This window comes from Perca fluviatilis, chromosome 22 (assembly GCF_010015445.1).
Source record: "Perca fluviatilis chromosome 22, GENO_Pfluv_1.0, whole genome shotgun sequence".
Classification (NCBI taxonomy): Eukaryota; Metazoa; Chordata; class Actinopteri; order Perciformes; family Percidae; genus Perca; species Perca fluviatilis.
In genome coordinates, this window is record NC_053133.1 from 26274948 (window position 1) to 26302281 (window position 27334).

The following is a 27334-nucleotide window of genomic DNA, read 5'->3' on the forward strand; positions in this document are numbered from 1 at the left end:
GACAAAGTCACTTCTCATTTCAGGGAAAAGCTAATTTATTAGGACAGAGTAATGTTGAGCTACACATTAAAACCTCAACACATCTGATTGGATTATAAATTGATTTTGTATCTACATCATTTATTATTTTTTCAGATTGAGTTACTGCCGTTTGTCAGAGATCAGCTGTGCTTCTCTGGCCTCAGCTCTGAATTCCAACCCCTCCCACCTGAGGGAGCTGGACCTGAGTGGAAACGGCCTGCAGGATTCAGACATGAAGTTGCTGTGTAACAGTACACACTTTACACTGAAGACTCTGAGGTCAGTGGAGGGTTGGAGTCAGTACTGAATTAAACACAGTTATACCATGGTCTGGGTAAATACACAATTCTGATTGGCTGCAGTGTGTCCAAAAAAAGTGATAAAGGACACCTACTAAGGGAGTTTCTAAATTCTAAATTAATTTCTAAATTAAAAGAAAAGACAATATGAATCTATTGTTTTTAAATCTGAGTGTAGTCCTTTGTTCAGGCTTTGTATAAAAAGTCCGACCTTTAACATCATGTATATATCTCTCATTCTGTCATTTTTTTTTGTCAAATATTTTTATAACAGACTCCATATTTACATATTTATCATGTAATATTTAAAAGTAGATGAAATATTCAGACTTCTTTTAACAGCTTTGAATCCAACAGCATAAGTCATCATTAAAGTGAGCAGTGGACATCTCTGTTTCTGCAGTAATTATGCTTTCAGGACCCTATTTCCACTTGTGTACTTCAGTGAAATCTGCAGTGAACTGACTTGATGCCCAAAGTCTCTGCAGGTCTGTGAACGTTGAGCTCAGTGTGTTCACTCCATTACATTAACATGACAGCTGACTTGTTTTTGAACAGGACTGAAGTCCCTGCTGGTCTTTATACTGGATGTGCTGCATTACTGACAGACAGCTGATGAACGGAGTCTCTGTTAACACTAATTTATTACTTCTGTTTTCTTCTCTCAACAGATGGAAGTAGACTCACTCAGAGTGATCTGAAAGTTTGATGTGTTGAGACACCTGTGTGTTCCTCTGGATCTGACAGAGTATCATCAGTGTATCTGGACTGCTCTGCTGCTGCTCTATCCTATTCTGAACCCAAAGTGCCTCTGCAGATTAGTAGATTACTAAAAGAAATTAACACATTTACATGGATATTGTGTGTTTAATTCCTACATGCAACCTAGGGTCTTTTTGTGAATGTACCCAAGTCAAACTTTCGTTTAAAAGCATATTTAGGGCAGAATCGCCACTTTTAAGATTTACCTTATTTAAATTTTTCGGTCAAATGGCCTTTAGGGACACTACTATGATTGCATCAAAATCACCATTTTTAAAACACTAAGAAGGCTCGACACAACATGAAACTTTGCTCAAAGTATCACCAGGGGCTCTACACCTTAACGAAAGCATTGACAACATTGTTTGTGTAGACAGTTTACTAAAAAGAAAGGTGTAACAACTCACCGTAGCTCTTGTTGTTTCCGGTCGCTACCACCTCGGCAGTCAAAACGAGTCAATATCCGAATGCGAATGAACAGACTCCATATGAGGCTCCTTTTTCAACTACAGGGTCAATATTGTTTTTCAATAACGACAAAACAACAAATTATCTGTGCATTTATATGGAACTAAGCTTTAGGAGCTTTCCGTCTTTACTCTCCTCCCTGTTATGTCGCATTTGGAAATTGATTGTTTTTGACTGATAAAATGGCTGCGGCCGGAAACAACAAGAGCTACGGTGAGTAGTTCAAAACCTTTCTTTTTAGTAAACTCTGGGTACACAAACAATGTTGTCAATGCTTTTGTTAAGATGTAGAGCCCCTGGTAATATTTTGAGCAAAGTTTCATGTTGTGTCAGGCCTTCTTATTTTAAAAAAAATGTTGACTTTGATGCGATTGTAGTAGTGTCCCTAGCACTCCCAATTCAAAAGGCCATTTGACCGAAAAACGAAAATACAGTAAAAATTAAAAGTGCTTTTAAACGAAAGTTTGACTCGGGTACATTCACTAAAAGACCCTAGGTTTTATTTTGGCGAGAGTTATGCTTTAAGGGGCCGTGTTCATTTCACGGAATTCTGTGAGATCAGGTTGGATGTTTGATGTAAAAGAAAAGATAATAGTGTATATGCATTAATCATGTTAATTAAGTGATTAAAGTTCACACAGGAAAATAATCCTGAGTATTTGCTGTAAAAAAAGTAAACAATTTTTTGTATTCATTACAGTTTGACGTGACTCTTGCTTGTTTTCACATCACATGTCTGAACCCAGACACATGAAGTCAACCTATGGAGCTTTTCCCCCTCAGAAATTAATGTTAAAGCAACTGATATCTCCACCTTTCGTGTTCTGCATTTACTCAAGTACTGTACATTTTATGCTACTTTATACTTCACCACTAGAGGGGAATATTGTACTTTTTACTGCACTACATTTACAGACACTATATAAAATATTTAAATTCCTCTGAGACAATATTGTATACATTTCATATATGTATCATAACAGCCATGGTGGAAGAAGTACTCAGATCCATTACAGTAAACATACAGTACAGGCCAAAAGTTTGGACACACCTTCTCATTCAATGTGTTTCCTTTTTATTTTCATGACTATTTACATTGTAGATTCTCACTGAAGGCATCAAAACTATGAATGAACACATATGGAATTATGTACTTAACAAAAAAGTGTGAAATAACTGAAAACATGTCTTATATTTTAGATTCTTCAAAGTAGCCACCCTTTGCTTTTTTATTAATAAGGGAAAATATTCCACTAATTAACCCTGACAAGGCACACCTGTGAAGTGAAAACCATTTCAGGGGACTACCTCATGAAGCTCATTGAGAGAACACCAAGGGTTTGCAGAGTTATCAAAAAAAGCAAAGGGTGGCTACTTTGAAGAATCTAAAATATAAGACATGTTTTCAGTTATTTCACACTTTTTTGTTAAGTACATAATTCCATATGTGTTCATTCATAGTTTTGATGCCTTCAGTGAGAATCTACAATGTAAATAGTCATGAAAATAAAGAAACACATTGAATGAGAAGGTGTGTCCAAACTTTTGGCCTGTACTGTAGGAATACTTCAGTCTAAGAATACTCCACTCCAAATAAAAGTCCAGGAAATGTTAAGTAAAAGTAAAGCAAGTATTATCGCCAACATGTAATGTACTTTATGTATCAAAGTAAAAGTACTCATTATAATATTATTAAGGAATATATTAATATTCTCTTTTTATCATTAACAAATTCATGTAAGAGCATTTTAATGTTGTACAATGTCAATGTGAAGCCAATTTTAGATACTTTGTATACTACCTGGTAGATTAGTAGTATTATACTGCATTATATGTGTTTTTTATGTATGACGTATCTTGTGACCATAGAAAGTACAATATTTTCCTCTGAGATTTAGTGGAGTAGAAGAATGAAGTAGCAGAAAATTTAAATACTTAAAGGTGCAGTAGGTAAAACTTATAAAACTAACTTTCGGTCATATTTGCTGAAAGTGATCCTATGTTCCAGTAGAACTACTTGAAGCAGGTCATTAATTCTACAGCCTGTAGAGCGATTTGCAAAAATCCACCGCTCCCTGTTCAGATGCACCAATCAGGGCCGGGGGGGTGTCTAACTGTTCAGATGCACCAATCAGGGCCAGGAGGGGGGGTTTCTAACTGTATGTCAATCACTGCTCATGCACACACATTTCATAACGTCCTCCCCTCCCGCTTCCCCGCGCACAAGCTGCAGATAGGCCCCCCCCCCCTCACGCATTAGGAGACCGTTTAAAGGTGTAGACACATATAGCTGACGGCCGACCGTTGACAGAAAACCCCGTCGATATGATCAGTCGCGTCCCCGAGGTCCAAAAAACTGCCACAGAACACACCAAAAACACGAGACGAGACGTAATACATCTCCATAGCAGCAGGCGGCGCTAATCTGTATTGTTGCCCAAGAAATGAAAACCGGCAGCTGATTGGACGAATGCGTCACATGCAGGGTTCAAAATTAACGTTTTCGTCCACCAGCCAAATGGTTAGCGCATTTTTTAATTTTACCAGCCTCACAATAGATTACCATTATTTTTTTGGCTAGTGAGTAAAGCAAATCTACCAGCCACTTACATATTTAACCAGCATTTGGCTAGTAGATGGTGCTAATTTTGAACCCTGGTCACATGGGTTTGTTTTCTCCGGAAATTCAAAGACAGATTGTCATGACGACTCATTCAGAATACGATCTCATATCGGACTAAAATAGTTCACCGAGACATGTTTCTGAAAACATCTGAAGAGAGAAATAGGCCGTGTAGTTGCTGAATCTGTCTTCATTTCAGATCAACAAAGGTCAGTTTAAAAGATTTTCGTCAGATTTTGAGAGAGTGTAGTCACCTCATTCCGCTCGTCATTTCCGGGTGAGTCCCGACTGCCCTGCCGCCGACTGAACACGTCAGGTCGGCCAAAATGAACGCCGACAGCCCCCACCCTCCCCCCCCCCGGACTGACGACGGCACGGGACACACCGAACAGACTCGAGTCACCGACCTCGCCAGACTGTCTAACGGACGATAATTGGCCTGGTGTGTCCCGGGCTTAAGCCTTTAGCAGAAAGGTGGGAGGGACTGAGAAGTTGTTGATGTTCACAATTTTTTTTGATAAGTCCTGGATCTTCACAATCCTACCTACGGCACCTTTAAGTAAAGTGCAAGTCAAAATTGTACCTAAGTACAGTACGTGATTAAATGTACTTAGTTACATTGCACAGCTGCATGACAGTAGGCTAATACAAATATGACAAAAGAGATTCTACTTGTGCAGGCTTAGTGAGCATGGAAATAATGAAAGACTAATTCTCATTAATAAAGTCCGAGTCAACATTGATCCATTTGTTTATTATTGTACTTTTCAGATTATTTTAAAGACCAAACTTGTGATCAGTTTATAGAATTTCATGAATTAGTTTAGATAAAACTACACAACAGTAAACTGTTAAGATGAGCTCCACCTCGACCAGATTCAACAATAAAATACCTCCTACATTATAATCATCAGTAATAATTATTCATTAACATAACACTGATGGGGGCCATTCTGCATAATAAGTACTTTTTCTGTGAATCATTCAGTCCTTCTGTACATTAAATGCAGGAACATTTTGAAAGCAGAACCTTGACTCAGCATTTGTGATACGTGAGTAAATTATGTGAATTCTATTGAAGTAAGATTTGATCAGTTCAGATTTTGCTGATTCTTGATTCTTCTCTTATTAATCGAGTCACAAAATATGCTGTAACTAGAAACCACCTTTATTTTCAGCAGATTTAGGCCGCCATAATAAGTCACTGGTGATAAATGAGGCGTCTGAATGAATGAATGAAATTAAGTGATTTTATTATATGTAATTTGGATGATTTTAAATGGATCCTCAGTAGTTTTACATTTAATAACAATCAGCCTTTATAACTCTTTCTGAGCAGGTGCACTGTGTATAGCCAACTGCTTTTCAGCACTCTGTTTCTCTAGCTTTTAGAAGATTAAATGGAGAAGAACCAACTGTGCAAGAAATGAAGCAACAACTCAACCACTCTGAAGCATTTTGTGAAGACGAAGAAAAGAGGGTGATGTGAGGAAGCTGGCGTTTTATAACAGTCAAGTTTAGTAAAGTTTGATTCTGAAAAAGTAGACATTTTTTTTTAAGTGAACTTTCTGTTTGTGACAGCTTAATTTTACGCCCATACAGAAAGTAAATAGCTGTTTAACTTAAGTAGGCTATAACTAATTTAACTCAAACTAAACTTATTAGCACACTGTTTAGTTAGCTGTTAGTTGAGTTGTTCTTTAGCTAACGTTAACTGAACCGTGTGATTAGCGTTAGCTTAGCTAACGTTACAGCTGAAGGAAGAGGAACTCGATGGAAAAACTTGAGGAGAGTGACAGCCATGGATGTATTAAAACCCTTGTGTTGACTTCGGGTCAAATTAACCCGTTTTAAATTTTTGTTTTATTTCAGAAAATATGGGATGTAGAAATAAGCGCTGAAAATGTGTAGAACAAAAATGTAAGAATTTAAAACGTTGGAAAAAGGAAAAAAAGGCGTCAAAAACGTTTTTTTGAAGGTTGACGGAGAACTCTTCCTGAGGTCAGTGAGGCTCCCCTGACATGACTGGACAGCTGGCTGCCATGGAAACAAAGAGGTCGAAGGAAACAGGTTAGTTTTTACTTCTCAAACTAAATCGCTGTCTCCTGAAACTTCACTTTAATGAAGCATCTTGTGAGGACGAATGTTGATGATGATGGAGGACGGTTGCTGAGCAACAAGCTGAGTCAGGTTAACTTTAAACGTCTGTTTCTGGTGGTGAGAGCTGAATTATAGTCCCAAAAAAGAGTAAACAGCTTAAAATAGCAACTACTTATCCAAGGAGTATTTGTCAGAACCTCTTAAGGCCCAGACACACCGAGCCGATAGTCTGGCGAGGTCGGTGACTCGGAGTCTGTTCGGTGTGTCCCGTGCCGTCGTCCGTCCGAGGGGCCGTCGGCCTTCATTTTGGCCGATTTGACATGTTTAATCGGCCAAACGACCCATCTGATTGGTGGAGAGCTAACCCGGAAACGGGGAGCGGGACGAGCGTGACTAGAGTCTCTCAAAATCTGAGGAATATCTTTCAAACTGACCTTTGTTGATCTGAAATGAAGACAAATTCAGCAGCTGCACGGCCTATTTCTCTCTTCAAATGTTTTCAGAAACATGTTTCAGTGAACTATTTTAGTCATGACAGTCTGGCTTCGGAGAAACCAGACCCACGTGAAGCGTTCGTCCAATCAGCTGCCGGTTTTCATTTTTGGGCGACAATACAGATTAGCGCCGCCTGCTGCTATGGAGACGTATTACGTCTCGTCTCTTCGGTGTGTTCTGAGGAACTTTTTTGACCAACTCTGGGAGACAGTCTGATCAGTCCAACTGGCTTTTCTGCCGACGGTCGGCCGTCTGGTTGGTGTGTAACCGGCTTTAAACACAATACACAGTTAATAATAATTCTCAGTATTCAACAAACATGTTGCATTAAGTGCAGGGGTAGGCTGAATATATTGTAGTTTATTTTAGTGTCATAGTTTGTGCCTCTCATGTCTTATCAATAAATTAAAGTCTCAGAACTAAGCAGCCAATCTGCTGACAATCTTTGAAAAACCCAGAAAGTCCTTCAGCAACACTTACAGCCAGTGTCCAAAATAAACCTTTTGACTCATCGGCCAAGTTGGCGGATAGATGAAAAAAATCCATATTTTTTATATTATTTTTTTAATTAAATTTATTTCAGTTTTTTTTGTAACTTAGGTCTAACAAAACTGTATGGTTCGGGTTGCAAGTCCTGCTGGTAGGGATGTTAATGATTAACCGTTTAACCGACAATGGGATTTTTGACCGATTATCCTAATATTATCAGTTAAACTAATATTAATTAAAAAAAATATATAAAGTTTTAAAGACGTCTTTTGCATGATAGAAATGTAACTAGGCTATACAATATATTTCTAACTGCTAATTAACTTGTTAGTCCTAACTTTGAACCAGCAAGTTGGGGACATTCTAAAAAACTTAACAAGGTTTAATGTACCTAAACAACGATTAATCATCACCAAATTTCTGTCTCATATTGCTTTGATATCAAGTAATATGAGAGAGAAATTTTCACCGGTGATGATTGATCGTTGTTTAGGTACATTAAACCACGTTCAGGTTTTTCACATTAAGCTTTTTCCTTACAATATCCCTTAATGAAGCAGAAATGCTAAATGTCAGATAACGTTCATAATAATTGGACTTTGGGTTAGATTTTTTGACAGTTTTTAGTGGTTATGACGAGCAATATGAGAGAGAAATTTGGTAATCATTGATCATTGTTTAGGTCAATTAAACCACGTTAACCCTCATGCCCTCTTCGGGCATTTTTGTAAATTTTTCTAATTTTTTCTTTTCTTCATTTTGTGATACATTTTGCTGTGTTACTGCTTATGGCATGCAATTTTTTCTCCAAATCCAGTGTTTTTTACTCTTACATGTTTTTTTTTTAATACTAGATTGATTCATTTTGTACCCTCTGGACACCTTCGTGGCAAAAATGTACATGTCCAAAAAACTGATGTCAAATCTATGATGTTTTGGTAGTTTTAAGCAAGTTAGAGAGTAAGAGATTTATAAAAAAAGCAGAAAAGAATATTGATATATGATGATTTAATATGTGGACATTTTTGCCACGAAAGTGTCCAGACGGAGTATCTTGACACTACGTAAAAAATACTAATGCAATCAAATTAATTTTGTTGCTTATCTTTAACATATCCAAGACTCTAATCCCCACCAAAGCCCCATCTCCATATTATTCATTATATGGAAAAAATGTTTTTTTTTGTAATAAATAATGAAATACTTCAAATAAATAAACTGGTATTTAAATGGTTAAAATCCTGAAAATGATTGAATGTTTGGTAGTTTTGAGGAAGTTAGAAGTTGGTTAAGAGATTTATGAAAAAAAGCAGAAACAAATCTTGATATATGATGATTTAATATCAGTTTTTGTGTGCGTATACATTTTTGCCACGAAGGTGTCCAATGTTTGTAAATTTGAGGAGGGCACAAGGGTTAAGCCTTTTCCTCGCCATAGGCTCCAATGAAGAAGAAAACGTTAACGTGAGATAACTTCTAGAATCGTTGGATTTCGGTTTAGTTTTTTTGACAGGCTTAAGTGTTCATGACGAGATATAGCCATGAGCAATTTGGTGATCATTGTTTTCCGACCTTAAGCCACGTTAAGCTTTTTTACATTAAGCGTTTTAGAATGTCCCGTGGCTGCATGAATGCACCAAACATCAACACCGGAGGGCGGAAAGTGTGTCAGAGGCTCCCGGACGGTGAACTGAGACTCTGTTTCCTGCTTGCCGTTCAACGGTTAATTATCGGTTAACATTTAATTTCATAGTGTTTTCTTTTGGAAGGCTGGCTGCCAAAAATTAACCTGACTCCGCCAGATGGATTGCTTCGCATTTGCTCGGCATATCCATCTGGGAACTCAGCGTTTTATTCGCTTTTGGGAAGGGGCGAAAATACTGGTTAGCTGATTGGATGAACCATCTGTCTATCACCACCCATGTTGGTGATAGACAGGCTAAATCAACCAATCATCAACGAAGCGTATGAAAATACAACCATAAGCCCCAAAGCATAGCTCGTTAGCTCAGCAAGCAAGCAACATGTCGGTAAAGGATATTTGCCGTTTATGTAACAAGAATTTAGGAATAAAAGGCACCCTTTCAGGTTTCTGGTCCATATTCCAAAAGAAGGATCCGAGAGAAAAAAGCATTAGCGAGCGGCTAACAGAATTAGGGCTACCGCTGTCTGAAAATACTGGTTAGCTGATTGGATAAACCATCTGTCTATAACCACCGAAACCCGCCTCAAAACCAACGCTGATTGGTCGGTCGTTTGGCGAACGGCTCCAAATTTTCTCTATCTCAAGATGCCAGACTGATCTGCGAGTGGAAAACTGGAGCTCGCGAGATCAGGACGGTCTCACGAGGCTAGCCAAAAATCGCCACTAACTAGCTAATTATTTGGCCTGAGGTAAACTTTTTTTTCTCTTCACCCCCCCCCCCCTTCAATTAATTTATTGAAAGCATTTGCAGTTACAAACAACACATACAACTACACATACACATACACACAACTACAAAATAAATACATAAAGAAATCATATCCCAGGGAATCTGCAAAGTCCAGCAAGGCTAATCAACAAAGCAGTCCAATTCATAGCATCACTTACAGTTAGAAGGGTTCCAATATCATTCAGTCACGTGAACGCTAGCTATCAGTAAACAGAAGTGACGTGTGGCTGGCGTATGGTGTGTGTGTGTGTGTGTGTGTGTGTGTGTGTGTGTGTGTGTGTGTGTGTGTGTGTGTGTGTGTGTCGGCCTGCCCCCGCAAAGCTCCGACATCCAGACAGTATAGCTGCAGAAAAAACTAGCTGCAGCTTCACCAAAACGAAGACTGAAAAACAGAACTATTTGTGGCGGATAGCCCTCTGAGATTCACTCGCCAAACGGAAAATGTAACCACATTTGGCGAGTGTTAATTTCGGACCCTGCTTACAGCTGTTCTGAAGGTATTTTAAAGACTCTTCTGAACATCTGGATGAAAGTTTCCAGTTTCTTAACATGTAACTCTATTTCAAAATCAAGTTTCCTGGAAATGTCGTCGCTCTTTTTGTAAAACACAGGCAAAATATTAAGATCTTTTGTATGATATTAGAATTTAATGTTGGAAGAAACATCAATTTATAAAAATATTTAAGACAAATATAACTAATATAACAGTATGTTTTTGTTATATTTATTTTACAAATTTAGCAAGAGGCAGCGACATTTAATGGCTACAATTTATGTTTGGATTATGAAAAAGTTGCAACTCAGGAAACAGGCTTACAATCTTTTTATCGTGCAGCAGACAGAATAAGTTGTTGTCCTATAACTCAGTAAGAGAAAACATTACAGACACACACAAACACAGATCCCTACGCCTGATATCCTATATATGGAGAGGGAAGGGAGGAGCAGATTTTGGTTGGTGGGAACAGGGAGCCTGACCCTGAAAGAGTTCAGTCAGTTCAGACTCCATTTTGAGTTGACAGAACGGAGCAGGAGGAGAAAAACTGAAGGCTGAGGCAGGGTGAGTGTTATTTTACTTTTAAGTCTGAGTCAGTTTTCTCCCTGTGGACTGTAAAGGAAAGACATATTAGAATGAACTAAAGTGTGTGTGTGTGTGTGTGTGTGTGTGTGTGTGTGTGTGTGTGTGTTCTTGTTTAACTATATTCGTGGGGTCCAAAAACCGGGAGTCCACTATACTTGTGGGGTCCCAAATGCTGGACCCCCCAAGTATAAAGGGCTGTTTGAGGGTTAAGACTTGGTTTTAGGATTAGGGTTAGAATTAGGTTATGGTTAGGGTGAGGGTAAGGGTTAAGGTTAGGAATTTAGTTGTGATGGTTAAGGTTAAGGTAAGGGTTAAGGTTAGGCATTTAGTTGTGGTGGTTAAGGTTAGGGTAAGGGTTAAGGTTAGGCATTTAGTTGTGATGGTTAAGGTTAGGGTAAGGGTTAAGGTTAGGCATTTAGTTGTGGTGGTTAAGGTGAGGGTAAGGGTTAAGCAGGATTTAGTTGTGATTTTGTTGTGCTTTTAGGGTTAGGCAAGGGTTAAGGTTAGCAAAGCTATTTAGGTTGTAATGTAGGTTAAGCATAATGAATAGGTTAGAAAGTGTAAGGGTTAAGGTTAGGCATTTAGTTGTGATGGTTAAGGTTAGGGTAAGGGTTAAGGTTAGGCATTTAGTTGTGATGGTTAAGGTTAGGGTAAGGGTTAAGGTTAGGCATTTAGTTGTGATGGTTAAGGTTAGGGTAAGGGGTTAGGGAATGCATTATGTCAACGACGGATCCCCACAAAGATAGTGCCACAAGCCTGTGTGTGTGTGTGTGTGTGTGTGTTGCACATTACTTCCTTTTTTCTCAGTGTTGGGTGTAACTCTAAACAAACCTTTTCCTTTTAAATGTTGTGAGCTCACAGTCAGTGTTCCTGTTTTTTCTCTCAGACTGACTTCAGATCAGAAGATGAGTGATGTGGAGGAAGAGGAGGACGGAGCAGTGTCTCTAGTATCCGGCTGTCTGTCTATGAAGAGTGACTTTTCCAAAGATGAACCTCCATTCTTCAGTAATGAACCTGGACCCTCAGACACAAAGTAAGAGAACTGCTACTAACTCATTTATATGACTCATTTTCAGCTTCCTTTGACAAATCCATTTGAGTTTTTTTGTTGATTTTGTTTTGATTTTATATAAAATTTCTACTAAAATTGTATTATTAATAGCTTCAATTTAACAAACTTCTTGTGACAAAGAAAATAAATTCGTGCCATTTTCCTCTTTGTATCTGTGACAGCTGCCAGTCACCTACAAAAGCTGTAACCTAATCTAAGAGGACAAATACAAACTTTTAAACCTAATTATTGTCAGTAGCTAGTTGTTAGTCTGGGGAATCTGCTCTGTATTTACTACTGCACAAGAGGCGTGATCAACGGGCATAGTTCAAATGACTCTGTACGCAATTGGATAGTCCTTCGTCCAATCAGACCAACGATCAGGGTGACTTAGCAGCGACAGCGGCATCAACGGGTCGCTGCACTTCGGTGGCTGCCATGTTGAATGTAAACAAGAAGCTGCTTGGTCGCTTCTCTATCGTGAAAGTATATTAACATCCTATAACTTGTACTTAAGCTTTATCTGAACTATCTATATAACTTTTTACTTATGATTTGGCATAAAAGATCCAAATGAACTTTACCCTACTTCCATAGGAAGCTTCCACAGGAAACCCCCTTCCCAAAACAGAGATGTCTTTGTTGGCTTGACTCCAAAAGGATGATAGTCATTGGTCAATTATTGCTGCTAACCCCCACCTTATGTCACACAAAGTTTAGGACATACAGTATATAGCATGTTTTAACAGCAGAACCACAGAGTGACCATTGGAGAATTGGGAAACTGTCGCTCTCCGGGCTCTGCAGGGCTTGTAAATTGATGCTGAATTCTTTGATGAAATAAAACCTTTATAATCAAGAACAGTGTCAGCGGATTCCTCTTCATACAACTTCACAGCATCGCTACCAAAAACACCACAATCGTCATCGAGTTAAACCCGCCAATAGCGCGCCAGGTGGATAAGGACTTAAGCAATATGAATAAAAGACTGTCTGTCTATGAAGAGTCACTGGTCCAAAGATTTCCCTCTATTCTTCAGAAATTTTTGTTTTAGTTTTGGGCAGTACTGATGTTTCAGTTTCTTTTAGTATATTTAAAGTATATGTATGCCTTTATTTGATAGTTGAGCGAGCTCACAGTCAGTGTTCCTGTTTTTTCTCTCAGACTGACTTCAGATCAGAAGATGAGTGATGTGGAGGAAGAGGAGGACGGAGCAGAGTCTCTAGTATCAGGCTGTCTGTCTATGAAGAGTGACTTTTCCAAAGACGAACCTCCATTCTTCAGTAATGAACCTGGACCCTCAGACACAAAGTAAGAGAACTGCTACTAACACATTTATATGACTCATTTTCAGCTTCCTTTGCCAAATCCATTTTAGTTCTTTGTTGATTTTGTTTTGATTGCTAAAATTGTATTATTAATAGCTTCAATTTAACAAACTTCTTGTGACAAAGAAAATAAATTCGTGCCATTTTCCTCTTTGTATCTGTGACAGCTGTCAGTCACCTACAAAAGCTGTAATCTAATCTAAGAGGACAAATACAAACTTTTAAACCTAATTATTGTCAGTAGCTAGTCTGGCTATTACCAGCCCAAGCTCAATCTTAGAAGATTGAACATTAGTCTGGGGAATCTGCTCTGTATTTTCTACTGCACAAGAGGCGTGATCAACGGGCATAGTTCAAATGACTCTGTACGCAATTGGATAGTCCTTCAACCAATCAGACAGCTGTCAGTCACCTAGGAAAGCTGTAATCTAATCTAAGAGGACGGATACAAACTTTTAAACCTAATTATTGTCAGTAGCAGTTGTTTTTGTATTTAGAGCTTCCTGGTTAAATGGTTTTAAAAGAAAATATATCATAGATTCAAGCAATATGAATAAAAGAAGAGTCACTGGTCCAAAGATTTTCCTCTATTCTTCAGAAATGTTTGTTTTGGTTTTGGGCAGTACTGATGTTTCAGTTTCTTTTAGTATATTTAAAGTATATGTATGCCTTTTATATTTATATGATAGTTGAGGGAGCTCACAGTCAGTGTTCCTGTTTTTTCTCTCAGACTGACTTCAGATCAGAAGATGAGTGATGTGGAGGAAGAGGAGGATGGAGCACAGTCTCTAGTATCAGGCTGTCTGTCTATGAAGAGTGACTTTTCCAAAGACGAACCTCCATTCTTCAGTAAAGAACCTGGACCCTCAGACACAAAGTAAGAGAACTGCTACTAACTCATTTATCATATGACTCATTTTCACTTTCCTCTGATAATGTCATGTTTTTTTTTGTTTTTCTTTAGCTTTTTCTGTTGGTTTTGTGGTTGTGTAGTTAAGTTTTAGAAATTCTCTCCACCATTTATTGTTCCTGGACGTCAAGAACGAACATCCATGGGCAGTACTGATGTAAAAGTTATCTGCAGATAATAAAAAGGGAAGAAAATAGTGGCCGGGTTGTTTCAGTGGGTAGAGCAGGCGCACATATACATGGATGGATATACAATCTTTAAAAAAAAGGGCAGAAAATAGTCAAATGTAGATTTTGGCCACTTCAGTTTTTTAGAATATTTAAAATACCAACCAAGATAAATTAATAAGTGCTACTTACTTGGCAATAAATCCTTTTCTGATTCTGATTATATTCATGCCTTCATTTGATAGTTGATTGTACAAAGTGACATATGACAGAAAGACTTATAGAAAAGGAAACAGTCTGGACTTAAACTTGAGACATCCCTGTTACATGCTGATGTACCACAATATTCAGACCACTTCTAGCGTTTATCTGTGTTTTAAGCCCCAAACGTCGCCTTCCAGGCAGCGCTGCCTAGGATTAGGAAATGGTTATGGTTAGGGTTAAGGTTAGGGTTAGTTGTGTCACTGCCCGATGTGAGTCGAGTGCAGATGTGAGTTGCGGATGCGTCACTTTGCAACAAGTAGCCTACAAGATGCTAATGTCAATACAGTAAAAATGGACCTACAACGAAGTTGGTTCACTGCTGGCTACAGGTTAGCAATCAAACACAGCAAAGGCTGTCACTTGAATGGCGTTTTGAGCTAACGTTAGCAATCAAGCAATCATAGATAGCTAAAACGGTTTTGAAATGATTTCCATCTTCTGTTATTGTATGTAAAGAGAAACGTTTATTATTTTATGGATTTCACAAATTTCAGTAAGACACGTTATGCCGTAAACTGTTTAAATCTGAGCATGCGCGACTCACATCTGTACTCGACTCACATCGGGCAGTGACAAGGTACCTTGAATTCAACGGTCGCAGTGCTGCCTGGAAGGAGACGTTGGGGGCTTAAAACACCATTGAGCACTTCTAACCTCAGTTCAAACCTAACTCACTCAAATTATGCTGCTCAAAGTGACTGTGAAACAGTAAAGAACATAATCAGCTCTCTTTAATGGAGGACTTTTATTGTGAAGGAGATGCAGAAAGCATTGAGTTTGTATTAATAAACAAACGACAGGCCGATCACTAAATGTTTAACTAGACAGTCTGACAGAAAAGCAGTTATTAGTGTTCATGAAAGCAGGAGAGTTGAAATAAAATGGAACATTTTCATTACAGGCTGAATTCAAACGGAGCAGTAACAACACATTTACTGTTCTCTTGGAACATCTGAGCTATGAGACAGTTTTGGTCAACTTTTGATATTTTTCAACAACAGTCTACAATCATTTTAGTGATAAAGACATGTCTTCACAGAGAGAGGAAGATGAGTGATGTCTCTGAGGAGGAGCAGCCGTCCAGATCCAGAACCAGAGCTGGACTGCAGTCAGCCGGTCAGACCTGCACTGTACAAAGTAAGTCTTTACATCTGTCTGCTGATGTCTTCATATCTAAAACCACGACTTATTCATCACAAATAGCATTACATTTTAAGTCCATCAGAAATTTAGCTGCATGTTTTTTTTTTGCTCAAGTGAACATATTTGCTCTGTATCCCTTTTCCTGTGAAGACATTTTTGAAGTAATTCATCCCTGCAATACACTATCTTTGAATGAGCACAAACAGTGTTTTCAAATGTCTCCAAATTTAGGGGCTCAGAAATGCCAGAGTAGTGTGAACGTGAACGTTTCTGACTTTTCTCTTTTGCTAGTGAATGGTGGTCAGTGTGAATATAAGAACCGTCTGAAGACGACATGTGAATGTGTGACTGAAGGAACTGATACAAGAAGTGAAACTCCATTCAACAGGATCTACACTGGTGTCTACATCACAGAGGGATGGAGTGAAGAAGTTAACACCCAACATGAGGTTTGGCAGCTTGAGTCAGCTTCCAAGATGGAGACCTTCCATAAAACTCCAATCAAGTGCAGTGACATCTTTAGAGTCTTACCTGATCAACAAAAACACATCAGAATCGTTCTGACTATCGGTGTCGCTGGCGTTGGAAAAACCTTCCTAGTGCAGAAGTTCTCTCTGGACTGGGCCGAGGGTTTGGAAAACCAAGATATCAGTCTGGTGATCCCTCTTTCGTTCAGGGAGCTGCACTTGATCAAAGATGAGCAGTACAGTCTTCTGGAGCTGCTCAGAGTTTTCCATCCAACGTTGCAGAAGGTCACAGCAGAGCAGCTCGCTGGCTCTAAAGTTCTCTTCATCTTCGACGGCCTGGATGAAAGCAGACTTTCACTGGATTTCATCAACAATGAGGTTGTGTCTGATGTCACACAGAAGTCATCGGTCAACGCGCTGTTGACAAACCTCATCGAGGGGAAGCTGCTTCCCTCGGCCCTCGTCTGGATAACTTCTCGACCTGCGGCAGCCAATCAGATCCCTCCTGCGTGTGTTGACAGGGTAACAGAAGTACGAGGCTTCACTGACGACCAGAAGGAGGAGTACTTCAGGAAGAGAGTCAGTGATGAAGAGCTGTCCAGCAGAATCATCTCCCACATCAAGACATCCAGGAGCCTCCACATCATGTGTCTGATCCCAGTCTTCTGTTGGATCACTGCTACAGTTCTGGACCACATGTTGGCTACAGACCAGAGAGGAGAGCTGCCCAAGACCCTGACTGACATGTACTCACACTTCCTGCTGGTTCAGACAAAGAGGAAGAAGCAGAAGTATGCAGAGGGACATGAGACGAGTCCACAGGAGCTGATGGAGGCTGACAGGGAAGTTCTTCTGAAGCTGGGGAGGCTGGCGTTTGAACAGCTGGAGAAAGGAAACATCATGTTCTACCAAGAAGACCTGGAGCGCTGTGGTCTGGATGTCACAGAGGCCTCGCTGTACTCAGGAGTTTGTACAGAGATCTTAAAAAGGGAGAGTGTGATCTTCCAGAAAACAGTCTACTGCTTTGTTCATCTGAGCGTTCAGGAGTTTCTGGCTGCAGTCTATTTCTACCACTGTTACACCAACAGCAACTCGGAGGTACTGAAGGACTTCCTGGAGAAAGACCAGAACAGTGACTCATTTCAGTATCTATCCCTGACTGAGGATGATGATGATGACATTGACTCATCTCTGGATGTCTTCCTGAAGAGAGCCATGGAGAAATCCCTTGAAAGTAAGAATGGCCACCTGGACCTGTTTGTCCGCTTCCTTCATGGCCTCTCTCTGGAGTCCAACCAGGGACTCTTAGGAGGCCTGCTGGGTCAGACAGACAACAGTCCAGAAATCATCCAGAGAGCCATCAACAACCTGAAGGAAATGAGCAGTTATTATAGTTCTCCTGACAGAAGCATCAACATCTTCCACTGTCTGACGGAGATGAACGACCACTCAGTCCATCAGGAGATCCAAGAGTTCCTGAAGTCCGAGAACAGATCAGAGAAGAAACTCTCTGATATCCACTGCTCAGCTCTGGCCTACATGCTGCAGATGTCAGAGGAGGTTCTGGATGAGTTGGACCTGAGGAAGTACAGCACATCAGCGGAGGGACGACTGAGACTGATTCCAGCTGTGAGGAACTGCAGAAAGGCTCTGTAAGTCCAGATATGATTCATATTAAATTTAGGTACTGTAAATCTGAAGCCATCAGTATAAAGATAGTAAAGATCAAGAGTAAAGATACACTCTCTACACACATGCACACTATTAAACTGACTTTGACTGACTTTTCTTAAATTAATATTTAAACCTGTCCATCACAACAGTATTTTTTACAGTGTAAACAGTGTCTGCATTATGTTTCTATATTGTGTCTTATGTATATACTGACAAAGACATATTTCTTATCTGCTGCAACTAACGTGAAGTTTAAGCTTTTTTAGAATAGCGTTTATTCAGTTATTTCTATCATAGTTTCGTCATCAGTTTCTAAACATGGACATAACAACAACTTGATGAGGGGAAACGTCAACTAGCTCAGGAAACGCTGATTCTCTCATGCAGCCTGTGTCCACCGTCACATGTCATCAGACTGACACTCGCACTCTGTTTCACTTCTGCTTTGTGAGCTCTGTGATGCACATAAGCCACCACCCACCCCAGCCAGGCAGCCAATGAAAACTTAGCTGAATTATGACGTGACAATAACACCTGACCAGATATTAAATGTTATATTAACATAATATTATCTATTTTATCACAGACTTTCTGACTGTGTACTCTCTGAGAATCACTGTGAAGTTGTGGCCTCAGCTCTGAAGTCCAACCCCTCCCATCTGAGAGAGCTAGACCTGAGTTTTAACAGGTACATGAAAGAGTCAGGAGTGGAGCGGCTGCAGGCTGGATTGAAGAGTCCACACTGTATACTGGAGATTCTGAGGTCAGTTCATGTACTTTGCTCTTGTAAAGTGTATATCTAGCAAATTTAAATCCATAACAGAATTTTTTAATTCCCTTCAATTAATTTGTTTTCTGGGTTTGTCTGACCACATATCACAACAAATCTTCACAATTGATACACATGAGAGAGACACATATTTATTAAATAAGTAATGTTAAAAAACTTCAAAAAGTCCAATGCCTTTTTAGGAATAATGCATTTTATGTATAACCTTTAAATCACCATATTTTACAGGAACTTCGGACTTTCCCCCACTGCTAAAAAAAAATACTAAATGAAACACTGCAACAGCCGCTTAAAAAGGGGTGACCTTGCGGTCGTGTGTACCCGGGTCACAACCACCGTCTGTCAGCTAAGGCCGCTGAACACAAGTGGGGGAAGAATTTCGGCAGGGGGGAGATTTTCGGTATTAGTTCTTTCCAGACCCTGTTATACAGCTCGTCATACACTGTATGTAGGCCTGAAGCCTGCCCCTCAAATTGGAACATACCAACACAATACAATGCAGGGGTGGCTCAGGAGAATAGACAGTCATGGCTCCATACAGCCAACATTAATATATCTAAGAAACTAGACATTTACAGCATATCATTTATATGATTCACATTAAAATTAGACAAAGCCACAAGACATCTTGATGGTTGAAAAATGTAATACTTAAAATGCCGGTTAACTTCCTGTTAACCCGGAAGTCATAGACCCATTTAAACCCGAGGATCGCGGCAAACTTTCCTTTAGAACAAAGAGAGCACATGCTGGTAAGACAAATCATTTTACCCTCTGTTAACTTTTAAACTCAATAAACGACACTAGTTAACCAAGACATAAGTGTTTGTGATTATTTTAACCTGTCAAGTTTGTAAAGTAACTGTTATGGTTTCAACAAGAGAATGATGTATTGACGGTTGTAGCAATTGCATATAAATCAACGCAGAATTAGAGGTTAAATGAGTAGGCCTATATACCAGAAAACTGCGGGATTACTGTAGGGATATGATGAATGGGTAGGCTAACTTGACAACCGTGTGTGGTAATTAACAGAACATATTAACACGCTAAAGAAACATACAGGCAACCTCTTCACTCAGTCTTTGAGATATAAAATAGGTAGCGCATTGCTACCATGACAGCAGCCATGCGCCCCGTCACAACAATCAAAGAAAAAAAACCAAAGGCGTTAGCACCAGTCGGGATCACTTTACCGGTACTTGGTCTCAATTTTTTGTGAGTAACTAACTTGAGTACTCCATATAATTTAATGCAAGCACATGAATGTTGAAATGACTGAAAATGCCCCTCCCTACTATGTTAGCTGTGATAGAAATTGATGAAGCTCAATGCTTACATGTTAGGAGAAAATTTGGAAATTATTATTAATTTCTCTGCGTCCTTTTGGGCTCTAAGCGGTCTACGACTTTTAAATGCATCTTCAGTATTGACCCGTGTTTAACCACGACTCTGGTTCTGCAACTTTTTCGAAAGATACCAAGTTTTTTGTAGGTCAGGTAGAATCTCTTTGTTATTCCGGTTTGTTTAGTTTCTGCTACCATTGCTGCAGCCCATTGTTTCATGTCTGGCAACCAGGGTGTCAAAATAGGTAGTTGACAACAACACTCAGGCCAACAACAAAAAACATGAATGGAAATTTCAAAGGAGAAAATACCGGCTTTAGTATTGTTGTCACAGAAGATAGTATTTCATCTTAGCATGTTTCCTTAATATCTGATGACATATTGTGGTCATTTTTTTTATTAAATACAGTAAATAGATTACATATTGGATCTTCAAACACATACAGAACCATAGAGAGAAAGAAAGCATATTTACAAATGCAGGTGTTTGAAGTGTCTTTAATCGTGTCTGATCTGTCATCACCAACAGGTGACACTTCTGCTACGTTTACACGTGGGCGGCTATTTTCATACACGTACATTTCAACCTCTCCTTTTTAAAAAATAACATCGTGCACAGCTGTCAGTTTTCAGAAAAGTGTTTGTTTACATGTACCCGTGTATATATGCCGTTAATGCCGTCAAGAGCGCGCCAGACCTGTAGGTGGTGGTGTAACAAGATGCTCAAGACCACGTTAGCCAATCAGAATCCAGAAAATAGCAACAACAGCAATGAATCACTTCCTCTCTCTCTCTCTCTCTCTCTCTCGGCTGCCTAAACCTCTGTTTGTCTCAGTTTACGTGCAAACGTGCAAACGAAGATCTCAAAAATCTCCACTCTGGCCGGAGTTTTTAGAAAGACTCGTTTTCAGAGGCAAATTCTCCGTTTGCGTGTAAACGAAGGGCACAAACGAAAGTAAATGTCTCCGGTTTTCAAAATAACCATGTACGTGTAAACAGGGCCTTCATCATGTGTATGTTGCTTCCTGTCAGAAAACTTATGTCATCCTGTTGGGTTCAGGTGCTTGGAGTTTCTGTTTTCTAAAGTTCTACGTACATTCTAAACCCTCTTTAGCTCTGAATACTTTAGTAAAAATAGTAATTGTTTACTTTACCTTACACATTGTTTTTTGTTTCCTTTGTAAACCGGGTGATTTTATGACTTGTCTGTAATATTTTGCTACTTTGTGAAGAACTCTATAAATAAAGGATTTTTATAATTATTGTATTCTAAAGTTACATTATTTATTCTTTTTTCAGATTGACTTACTGCGAGCTGTCCGATATCAGCTTTGCGTATCTAACCTCAGCTCTGAAGGCCAACCCCTCCCATCTAAGAGAGCTGGAACTGACAGGAAACAGGCTGCATGATTTAGGAGTAAAGCAGCTGTGTCATTTTCTGGAGAGTCCACTCTGTAGACTGGAGACTCTGAGGTCAGTTCACTGACTCTGTTACTATTATAGTTTGTATATGTTATTTTACTGTTATTAACAATTGAACCTAATTAATGTACAAACATAAATTACATCCATAAAGTTGTAAATTTCCTTTTGTTAATTATTTTCCTGTTTCTTGTCTAAATTTACTTCAGTCTAAATTGAAAATACTGGAGAGAGACGCCCCCCACCCTCCTGCCCAGACTCGAAGTTCACAGGGGTTGAGAAAGCTGAATGCAATGTCCCACAATTTCAATGTTAGCTAAATGCTAGTCTCGCATTGCCAAACACTACCACAGAGCAGCGGAGTCGCTAGATACTGCCATGTTGACAGTTATAAAAGCCTGTGCTCTTGTGGAGCTCTCTACACGACTGACAGCTGTCAACATTTGTTGGCTTAATGTTACTGCAAAAAACGCTAAAAAGACAGCGATCTCACGGTCCATGTACCCGACAGACAGCAACCCTTTCTCAGCTTAACGTTACTGCAACAACTGCTTAAAAGACAGATCTTCTGTACCCGACTAACACCAACCTTTTCTTGGCTAAACTTTACTGCAACAGACGCTAAAAAGAAGCCAACCTCGTGGTAGTCTCTACTAGGGATGCACGATATTGGATTTTGGCCGATATTCGATATCCTGATATTTTCAAACTCATTTTGGCCGATGCCGATACCGATACGGATGTATATACACATTTTTCCCCTGATATACTGTTCACTTTGATTCTACTGAAGAGAAATCCAAATATCTCTCCTGTACTACCTTTACCTTATTACAGTCATGTGTTGCAGATAAGGCAATACACAGGACCAACAACATTTGATTCTACCATAAATGTATCATTTTACAAATGTAGACAGACATTCACCCCTGAAAAATAGTTAAATTATTTAACTTGGAGGAGAATAAATTATATGCCAGTGCCACATTTTATTTTTAAGTTCAGACTTCAAACTTCAGTCCTTAGGAGTAAAATAAATAAAAATAAATTTTCAAATAAAAAATGTAACTCATCTCCTACTTTAACAGGTCTGCCAAATGCCTTACATCAGAGGAAACGCTAAACAGCCGGGAATCAGAAAAGTATTGCCGGCTAGGCATAGCCTGGGCATAGCATACCGTGGCTCCACCACGCTCAACGGCTGGTTATCAAGAGCAATACATTCAAAATTCAACTTTTACCTTTGGGTGGCCGCTGCTGTATTTTCTAGCTTTGTCAAAGGATTGAAGTAGAGGCTGCTGATGGGTTTTTGTCGGCGTTTTTTCTTCTTACTTTTCTCGGGGCTGCTCAGGATGACGGCTCTTGAGATACGTAATCATATTTGTAGTGTGGAACACGCCTCCTCGCATCACTTCTCCTTTACAAGTACTGCATATAGTAAGTTTGTTATCTGTTTTACATTCGAAATACCTCCACACAGCCGACATGTTGGAAGTTTAAGTTGCTGGCGCTCATGCTACGTTCATGGTCGTCATGTGCGCATAGTAAACAAGACACCCTATCGGCATGGCTCATCGGCAGAAATATTCATATCTGCCGATGATGACCATTTTAAGCTTTTATCGGCCGATACCAATGTCGTGCCGATATCATCGTGCATCCCTAGTCTCTACCCAGGTCACAGTCACCATTTGTTGGCTACAACCGCTGAACAGAAGCAGGGGAAGAATTTCGGCAGGGGAGGATTTTCGATAATACTTTGCAGTCCCTGTGATATGTAAAAATGAAATAAACATTTGCCTTTCTTCCATTTAGAATATAACTTTGTCTAAGTTTATGTGTATATGAATAAAAATATTTGTTGTTGCATAATCTACAAAATAATTTACTAAAAGCAGTTTGTCTATACACTACTACATCACATATTATGGTTGCGGGAATCATCTTACTGTCCAACATATCATAACCTTGAAGCTGGTGATGGTAGCCACAAGAATTTTCCATAACGTATCATACCATAAATTGCGGGCAACCAGTAGAGAATGTAAGTTGTTTCCCAATTCAACAATTCAGGCTACACTGTTGTTTTGCCAAAGTTAAATTGGCATGATGTCACCATGACGACTAAAAACATTCCCCATTTTGTTGTGTCCTCATCGAATTACAACGGCAAACAGTTCAATGATCCTTCTATCCATTTTATTTCTATGACAACTATACACGGGCCAAAATAAAAGCAGACACTCATCCCATAATGGAAAATTTAGAAGGAGAAAATACTGGCTTTAGCATTGCTGTCAGAGGAGATAGTATTTCAACTTAGCATATTTCCTTAATATCTGGTGACATATTGCTTTGGTTTCTGTTAATTTCAATGTGTTCTGTTGTGTCTGAGCATTACTTTTGATCCTTCAGAACACACAGTTTAAAGGGTAAATAGTGATCCTCTAATCACAGACTTGACTGAAATCAGCAGCATGTTAATCATCTGTGTTGACATGAATATGTGTATGAATTTTCTGGTTTATTTATTCTTTTTTAGATTGTGGAGCTGCAGTGTGTCAGAGATTGGCTGTGCTTCTCTGGCCTCAGCTCTGAAGTCCAACCCTTCCCATCTGAGAGAGCTGGAGCTGAGTAACAACAAGCTGCAGGATTCAGGAGTGAAGCTGCTGTCTGATCTTCTGGAGAATCCAGACTGTAGACTGAAAGCTCTTAGGTCAGACACCATTTTTTTACTTCTGTGCTGAGATTAATATGATGTGAAAGTTGTAGTGACACTAAACTGCATTTTAACAGTATTAACAGTATTGTAATGCTTAAGTTTTCTTCTTCAGTGGTTAAGTCCATTGGCTGTGGCGGAGCAATACTGAGCTGCACATATAAAACCTTAATATAACAAGAAAAATCCTATGCTGAATAATTTACTATGAAGTTCCTAAATACTTGATTTTCATCTGATATTCCTTATAATTTTTTAAATAAATGATGATTAAAAAAACAAAAATACTCTGAACATATATAAATAATCTCTATTTTAACTATCGGAAAATATCAAATATATTCAGTATAATTATCTTTTTCCAACATTTTTAAGAAGCTACATTATGCTGATGATACTTACTGAAGAATGAAGATGCTTTATTCCTAAAAGAAATATGGTAAATGTCTTTTGTTCACATTTCTCCTAACATATTTGTTATCTTTGTAAACTTTGGGATTTATAGTTGAATCTTAAATCAATATCTGTTGGTTTGTATTTGTGTTTGGCTGCACAACAAGAGTTTGTATAGCTTGCCACTGGTGAAGCTGTCAGAGGTTTAGAGGTAAAGTCACTGCACTTGTCTTTATTGAAGTAGCAGCATGCTGTCATTAATATTATTGAAGGCTATTTTTCACTTTTTGTATTTTACAGTTTTTAACCTGCATCCTGTTGGTTTCAGGTGTTTTGAGTTTCCTTTTTCAAAACTTCTACAATCTAAACCTTCTTCAGCTCTGAACAGATTATTAAACATTGAATGATTTCATACAGGAACACTGTCTTCTAAAGTTACATCATGTATTCTTTATTCAGATTGAGGGGCTGTGGTTTGTCAGATATCAGCTGTTCTTATCTGACCTCAGCGCTGAACTCCAACCCCTCCCATCTGAGAGAGCTGGAGCTGGGCTCCAACAAGCTGCAGGATTCAGGAGTGAAGCAACTGTGTGGTTTTCTGGAGGGTCCATCTTGTAGACTGGAGTGTCTGAGGTCAGTTTACTGACTCTCTGTTACTATTATAGATCTTATATGTTAATTAACAATAGAATCCAATTTTTGTACAAACATAACCTACATCCATAAAGTTTAAAAAAGATAAAAATGTCCTTTTGTTCATATTTTCATGTTTCTTGTACTAAATTTAGTCTCCAGTCACAAAATACTTGTGTTTGTTACAGAAACTGTAGAAAATGTCCACTGTTAGTTGTTAAAGTAAATTAATGTTTATTGTGGTGGGTTTATCTAGTAGCAGTTATTCTAAATCAAGGAAATTTCAGGGAGACCGGATGTTGCAATGATGTTTATTCTATTAAAAAAATTGAGTTAGTCTGCAGAGCAACTTCTTCAATCATCATACATTAGTTTTATACATTGGGAAGATGGACCTTTTTTGTCTAAAATCTGAGATCACATTTTTATCCACATAATTTCTTCTTTATTCAGATTGTGGGAGTGCAGTTTGTCAGCGATCAGCTGTGCTTCTCTGGCCTCAGCTCTGAAGTCCAACCCCTCCCATCTGAGGGAGCTGGACCTGGGCGACAACAAGTTGAAGGATTCAGAAGTGAAGCTGCTGTCTGATCTAAAGGAGAGTCCAAACTGTAGACTGGAGACTCTGGAGTAAGTACAGGGTTGGAGTCAGTCCATTTTGGTTTCAGTAGTGTTTAACTGAACACAGTTGGTATCACAGCAGAGATCTAGTATTTCCTGTAAACCTCCAACCTTCTCAGTGAAGCTTTGAGAGAAGAATGGTGACAGGCTTCAGGATTGGACAGAGAGAAAGAGAATAGTCAGCCAATCATGTGATCATGTGTTTGAGTTGATGTGAAGATGACTGTTGTTGTTGTGTTCATGTCTGCAGGAAATAAATCTGGATTACAGCTGACAGCATCACAACGTGTACAGAGACATCAAACTGTGCTACCATCAAATCTGATCTCAAAGTGTTTGTTCTCTCATTTCAATACTAAACAACTGATCAGTTCATCTTTGTCACAGCTCCGACATCAGTCTGACTGAAGCCTGCAAATCACTGGCTCTAATTTAATAGAAAAGTATTACATTTAGTAACCATGTGGTCTTTATATAGACTAGAAGCTCTGCTGAAGTCCAGTAAACACAGCTGAGGTTTTACTGTTCAGTCTTTGTAATGTCAGAGCTGTAATATAATATATACTGTACATCTGTCCTTCTGCCATTTGTTTTATCCAAATATTTTCCTACAGACTCTATATTTACTTATTTTTCATGTAATATTTAAAAGTACAATAAAGATTCAGATGTTTTTTGCAGCTTTGAACCCAACAGCAGTATAGTTATTATTAAAGTGAGCAGTGAACATCTCTCTGTTTCTGCAGAAATGATGTGTTCAGGACTCTCAGTAGTTTATTTCCACTGTGAACTTAAGTGAAATCTGCAGAGCCAACAGACTTGATGCCCAAAGTCTCTGTAGGTCTGTGAGCTTCACTTCAACATGTTAACATGAGAGCTGAAAAGAAGCAGGCTACACTACACAGCCGCTCCACTTGTGGTCTGAACAGGACCGAAGTCCTTACTGGTCTTTATACTGGATGTGCTGTATCACTGACAGACAGCTGATGAACGGAGTCTCCTTAAAAATCGCATTTATCATTTCTGTTGTCTTTTCTCAACAGATGGAAGTGATCTCAGTGATTTAAAAGTTGGATGTGTTGAGACACAATGTGGAGTCCACCATCCTCCCTGTGTGTTCCTCTGGATCTGACAGAGTATCATCAGTGTATCTGGACTGCTCTGCTGTTGCTCTGTCCTTCTACACAGTCTCTGCAGACACACTGAAACTCCTCCACTCCTTCTGCTCCACACTCAACCACCTCCTCCTCCTGGACCTGGGTTTCAGTTCCTTTTTATTCATTCAGATATTCTGAACTCAAAGTGCCCCTGCAGATTAGTTCTGTAGATTACAACAGCTGTAAATTAACACATTTAAATGGATATTTCTGCTTTGCTTTCTGTTGCAGCTACACCCTTTGGAACAATGCTGTATTGCAGCAAATTATCACATATTTCTAGATAACAATGGAAGTTGATATTGCATGTATGAAGTTACCTTATTACCACCAATACCAGCCATTTCTTATATTATAACATATATACACATATCTGCTTGTAACAAACAGCACCTTAATGTTTTATTTTGTATATATTGTTTCATGTGAACAGATTAACATGTATACAAAACGATTACAATTTCACACAGGAAAATAA

The 27334-nt window shown here is 39.0% G+C and overlaps 2 protein-coding genes across 5 annotated transcripts in view; both read left to right on the forward strand.

The window, feature by feature from the left end:
- Window positions 1-1390, forward strand: part of LOC120552556 (NACHT, LRR and PYD domains-containing protein 12-like) — a 50263-nt gene extending 48873 nt beyond the window's left edge. For all 3 annotated transcript variants that reach the window (XM_039790708.1, XM_039790709.1, XM_039790712.1), the window contains 2 exons: window positions 136-300; window positions 992-1390. In XM_039790708.1, coding sequence (XP_039646642.1) covers window positions 136-300; window positions 992-1001 — 175 coding nt within the window. In that variant the 3' untranslated portion in view covers window positions 1002-1390. The remainder of the gene's footprint in view (window positions 1-135; window positions 301-991) is intronic.
- Window positions 1-27334, forward strand: part of LOC120552555 (protein NLRC3-like) — a 41463-nt gene extending 14129 nt beyond the window's left edge. The window contains exons 1-12 of one of the 2 annotated variants that reach the window (XM_039790705.1): window positions 10685-10752; window positions 11660-11806; window positions 12990-13136; window positions 13884-14030; window positions 15534-15631; window positions 15929-17756; window positions 18365-18541; window positions 21214-21387; window positions 23879-24052; window positions 24908-25081; window positions 25535-25708; window positions 26743-27334. In XM_039790705.1, the coding sequence (XP_039646639.1) occupies window positions 11679-11806; window positions 12990-13136; window positions 13884-14030; window positions 15534-15631; window positions 15929-17756; window positions 18365-18541; window positions 21214-21387; window positions 23879-24052; window positions 24908-25081; window positions 25535-25708; window positions 26743-26752 (3231 nt within the window). In that variant the 5' untranslated portion in view covers window positions 10685-10752; window positions 11660-11678 and the 3' untranslated portion in view covers window positions 26753-27334. Of the gene's footprint in view, window positions 1-10684; window positions 10753-11659; window positions 11807-12989; window positions 13137-13883; window positions 14031-15533; window positions 15632-15928; window positions 17757-18364; window positions 18542-21213; window positions 21388-23878; window positions 24053-24907; window positions 25082-25534; window positions 25709-26742 lie in introns of those variants that run through there. The other variant, XM_039790706.1, reaches the window with a different exon arrangement.